This window comes from Oratosquilla oratoria, chromosome 37 (genome assembly GCF_046742065.1).
Source record: "Oratosquilla oratoria isolate Oo_2021 chromosome 37, ASM4674206v1, whole genome shotgun sequence".
NCBI lineage: Eukaryota > Metazoa > Arthropoda > Malacostraca > Stomatopoda > Squillidae > Oratosquilla > Oratosquilla oratoria.
Window position 1 is genome coordinate 8,153,011 of NC_134813.1, and position 5,000 is coordinate 8,158,010.

Consider the following 5,000-nt stretch of genomic DNA (forward strand, 5'->3'; position numbering starts at 1 on the left):
ATGAGTAAGAAAGAGAGCAGAAAAAAGGGAAGAAAAGAAAAGGGTAGGAAGAGGAGAAGTAAGAGAAGGAGAATATGGTGTAATAGAAGAAAGGGGTTAAAGGAGAAGGTAGAGTAGAAGGAGGAGAGGGAGGAGGAGAAGTAGGAGGAGGGGGAGGAGGAAGAAAATGTGGAGGCTTAATAGGAGAAGGGGTGCAGGAGGAGGAGGAATAAGATGAAAATACCATATGTCAAAAGGCAGAGATATGATTTAGTCTTCTTTAATCTTTCACAGATAGATATGCAGAGATTTAGTATAGTCGAAGATGATTGTCGTGTGTATTGATGGAGTAATACATTTGTCATTTGATCCATGTTTCCCGAGATTGCATATTCCCAACAGTCGAAAATGCCCCACTCTTCCTGCATTTATTCGTTTTCAATATTTACGAAGTCAAAGAGATTAGTTCCCTTTTTTTGTTTCATTGTCAACCATATTTGGTTTTGTTTTCATGATGTGCATTTATGATTCATCTTTACATGCATTTCTGTGGAACGATATTTCTTCGTATTTGCTTAAGTATCTTATGTATCTTGCAGCAATTCCACCTCCTGTTTAAAGTTGTACATTCCGTCTTTATGATAAAATACCCACACTTGATGTAGGAACCCTTTTGATGTATTCTAATTTTTATATGAATTCATTTGTCGTAAACCAGGGTTTCCTCATGACATCTGTTTACTTATTTGATTTATGTTCATATATTTCACTTCATTTTCGTTTATTTATCTGTCTATTTATCTATTAATTGGTTAATATATTACTTATTTGTTTATTTATTTATCTCTCTGTTGATATGTTTTTATTTTTAATTGTTTATTTATTTTCTAACCTCGCCCCATCTCATCATCACTGTATCCCAGTCCACTGTCTTCGCTCCACACCAGCTTCTACCCTGTCTTCCTCTCAGTAGCAAATAAAGATTCCCCTTCGGCTATTTCGGAATTACTTTACTCCTTCTAGTTGATCTGATAGCGTTACCCTTTTTCTAGTTTATTCTTTCCTGTCATCGCTGATTTATTTATCGTATAATTCTTTATTCTAGAAATATGGACCTTTCGCTTTACATCATCACCAGCGAAACTTCCTCTCACTCAGCGCAGGCTACGTATTTTAGGGCTTCTCATTTTTCGAATCTGTTGCATTTTATCCATTTCCCAGAAGTGATCATCTCGCTTGCCAGCCACCATGCAAGGACTTTCATTACTTCCTTCTGCATGACTGGTGCCATTTATCCTTCAGCCTTGCCATCCCGGCATGCACTGGCGCAGTCATGGGCAAACTTATGTTTCAGAAGCTGCGTCTGGTCTGGTTTTTACAACACCCACACCGTGTCTGTTTCTGCTTTACTTGATTAGCATTCCCTCCACCGTGCTACGATCATACCACCTGGAGTTTGCTCCTGTTTTCGACTCTTCTTCTCACCCTCATCATCATCATCCGACGCCAACCGTCATGACCAGAACAACATACGCGCATATGGTTTCTTCAACTCTCCGTTTCTGTATTACACACCAACTTCACTTTGCACTCGTTTCTACAAAAGAACAACACCACGTACATCACTACAACCGGTAGCGTCATCGCAAGGTTGCTTGTCTCACATCCACTCAGTTGTGGGTTCGAATCCCGCGCTTCTCTCCGATTCCCAGCAGTGACTGTTTGTTCCCTCCCCCACAGCAGTCACCAAAGCGCATCATAGGGCAAAAGTAACTGACAGCTTTGGCCGTAGCTACTCAGCGCCTCCTGGCGTAGGCTCCTCATCTGTACTTCTCCCCTTAGGTTTTCATACATCACTGTTCCACGCGATCGGAAGCGTACATATTCCTACTTTCAGATTTGAGTTCTGCATTTCTCTCCGATTTCTAACAATAACTAGATAACTCCCCCTCCCTCCCACACTGGCAGTCACCCAAAACGCAAAATAAGGCAAAAGTGACGGCTTAGGGCGCAGCTACTTAGCTCCTCCTGGCGTAGGGTCCTCTAGGTATTGTTACATGTCCCTGAGTCCTTAATGGCAAAGGCCATCCCCCTACAATCAGCTGATTAAGCTTGTTTACTATTTTTGTCTCATGATGCGACGGGAGTTGTGTGTGTGTGTATGGGGGTAGGGTCGTTGGTAGGGGGGAGGGGCGTCGGTAGAGGGAGGAACTGTGTCTCTTACGGTTGGGACCGAACACGCATATCCCCCTTTGATATTCAATGACCCTAAAGGGTGTTTATCATGCAAAGACGTTACTGTTCCTATGTCCGCGCAACGCTCTTCTACGTGATCTACGCATGAGCCTCTCAAAAGACGCGACATCAACGAAAGAAACACTGGCCAGTGCTGTTTTCCCTTTGTGGCGTATTACGGTCACAGAAGGTTTGAAGAACTCATTTGTTGTATAATTCTGTAAAAGGGAGTTTGTGAAAAGTTTTCATTTGGACAGAGAATTGATACCCCCAAAATATATACAACTTTTACTAGTGTAGGTGAATAGATAAATAAATTAGTAAGGATAAATAGATAAATAGATACATAGATAAGTAGAAATTTATCAATCAATGAATATGTATAGATGACTAGATTAACAAATGTAGATGAAATTGAATAGATGAACAAATATATAAGGTCTGTTTTCTCTTCCTCTCTCTCTCTCTTCTTTTGAATATATTTAGCTTCGTCATTGCTCCTAATTCCCTCTTCGGATGATCTTAGCTTGGTCTCTTCAATACAGTACACGGCTCGACGGTGTAGTGGTACCGCTCTCGACCACTAATTCAGCGATCTGAGTTTGAGTCCCATCCAAGGCTGAAAATTTCAGCATCGCTATACTGCGACCCTGCATTACAAATGTGATGGTCAAAGAGTTTTGTGTGTGTGTGTGTGTGTGTGTGTGTGTGTGTGTGTGTGTGTGTGTGTGTGTGTGTGTGTGTGTGTGTGTGTGTGTGTGTGTGTGTGTGTGTGTGTGTGTGTGTGTGTGTGTGCGTGTGTGTGTGTGTGTGTGTGTGTGTGTGTGTGTGTGTGTGTGTGTGTGTGTGTGTGTGTGTGTGTGTGTGTGTGTGTGTGTGTATTTACCTAGTTGTATTTTACGGGACGAGAGCTATGCTCGTATTGACCCGTTTTCGTATCTCTCCGCATCCAGTTTATTCTTAAAATCTTGTATAATTTTGGCACTCACTGTTTCTCCATTTAGTTTGTTCCAGACATCAGTCCCTCTGTGTGGGAAACTATTATTTTTCAAATCTCCTCTGTAACTGTCCTTCTTTAGCTTCTTTTCGTGTCCTCTTGTTTCTCTTCTGTCCCATTTTAATAAGTCGTCTCTATCAAGATTTCCTATCCCTTTCATAATTATGTAAATGATCAACAAATCACCTCTTTCTCTTCTTTGTTCAAGTGTTGAGAGATGTAATTTTTCCAATCTTTGTTCGTATGTCAAATGTGATCATGTCGGTGCCATTTTTGTCGCTGCTCTTTGATTTTGTTTTTTGTTTTGTTTTTTTGTGCTAGGTGCCCATAGTGTTGCAGCATATTCTAGTTTAGGTCTTATTAGTGCATCCACTATTTTCTTAACCACTTCTTCGTCCATGTAGTCGAAGGCCACTTTCATTGATCATAATAAGTTAAAAGTCTCTCCTACAAATTTATTGACATGTTTATCAGGTGTCTAGCCACTTGAGATAATCACTCCCAGGTCCCTTTCTGAGTCAACCTTTTGACCTCCTTGCTACCAAATTTATATTGACACGATATTCTATTTTCACTTTTTTTAAATTCCATTATACTACATTTCTTAATGTCTTCTTGTAGCGATCTGCAATCTTCTTCTGTGTTTACTCTCTTGAGTAACTTGGCATCGTCAGCATAGAAGTTTATGTTACACTTCACTCCCTCATCCATATCATTTATATATATGGTAAACATTAAAGGGGCCAATACAGAGCCTTGCGGGACGCCACGTATTACATCTTCCTAGTTGGAATTTTTGTCTATAAGTACCACTCTCATTTTTCTCCCACTTAAGAAATCCTTCATCCATTCCAGTAACTTATCTTGTATTCCTCCTATTATTTATGTGGTACTTTGTCAAAAGCCTTCTGCAAGTCCAAGAAGGCGCAATCTGCTCAGCCATCTCTTTCTTGTATTATCTCAATTAATCTCGAATAATACCACATTAAGTTTTTTGTACACGATCTTCCACTTCTAAAGCCAAATTGTTTAGGGTTTAATATTTTATTCTCTTCCAAGTGTTTTATCCATTTGTTTCTGATAACTTTTTCGCATATTTTTGCTACTGTGCTTGTAAGGGATACCGGTCTGAGGTTTGTAGGATCCTCTTTGTTTCCTCCTTTATATATTGGTACTATGTTTACATCTTTCGAATCTTGCGGTACCTTTTTTTTTTTTTTTTTTGAGTAAAAAATCTATTATCTTGTATAATTGTCCACCAGTTCGTCTATACACTCCTTCAGTAACCAATTTGCAATTCCATCTGGTCCATGCGATTTCCTAACATCTAGGTTTTTTATTTGGTTTCTTATTTCTTTCTGTGTTACCTTTATTTATTTCATTTTAGGGGATCTTTCTCATTATCCATCTTCCCAAATTTGTGAGCTCTCAATTGTAAAAACAGACCTGAAATGTCTGATCATAACTTCTGTCATTTCTGCGTCGTCTATATATTCTTTATCTCCTCGCAGTTTTACAATTTCGTGTTTGTCTATTAATTTATCAATTACATATCTTTAAAAGAGTTTAGGTTGATCCTTACATTTGTCTATAATATATTTTTCATAGTTTCTTTTTTCTTTCCTGCGCATATTCATATATTCGTTCCTAAGTTTAATATATGTTTGCCATTTGAATGTTTTTGTCTCTTTTCCATCTTATCCAGGCTTTGTCTCTTCTGTCTTTAGCCTCACTGCACCTTTTGTTGTACCAACACTTTATATAAATCTCTTTTTGCTTCTTCTTAGGT

At 39.0% G+C, this 5,000-nt stretch overlaps 1 protein-coding gene across 1 annotated transcript in view; it reads left to right on the top strand.

The window, feature by feature from the left end:
* LOC143019338 (uncharacterized) overlaps positions 1–324 on the top strand; it is a 4,961-nt gene extending 4,637 nt beyond the window's left edge. Inside the window, exon 2 of the mRNA XM_076174976.1 lies at positions 274–324. Within this exon, the coding sequence (XP_076031091.1) occupies positions 274–324 (51 nt within the window). The remainder of the gene's footprint in view (positions 1–273) is intronic.
* The last annotated feature ends 4,676 nt before the right edge of the window (positions 325–5,000 follow it).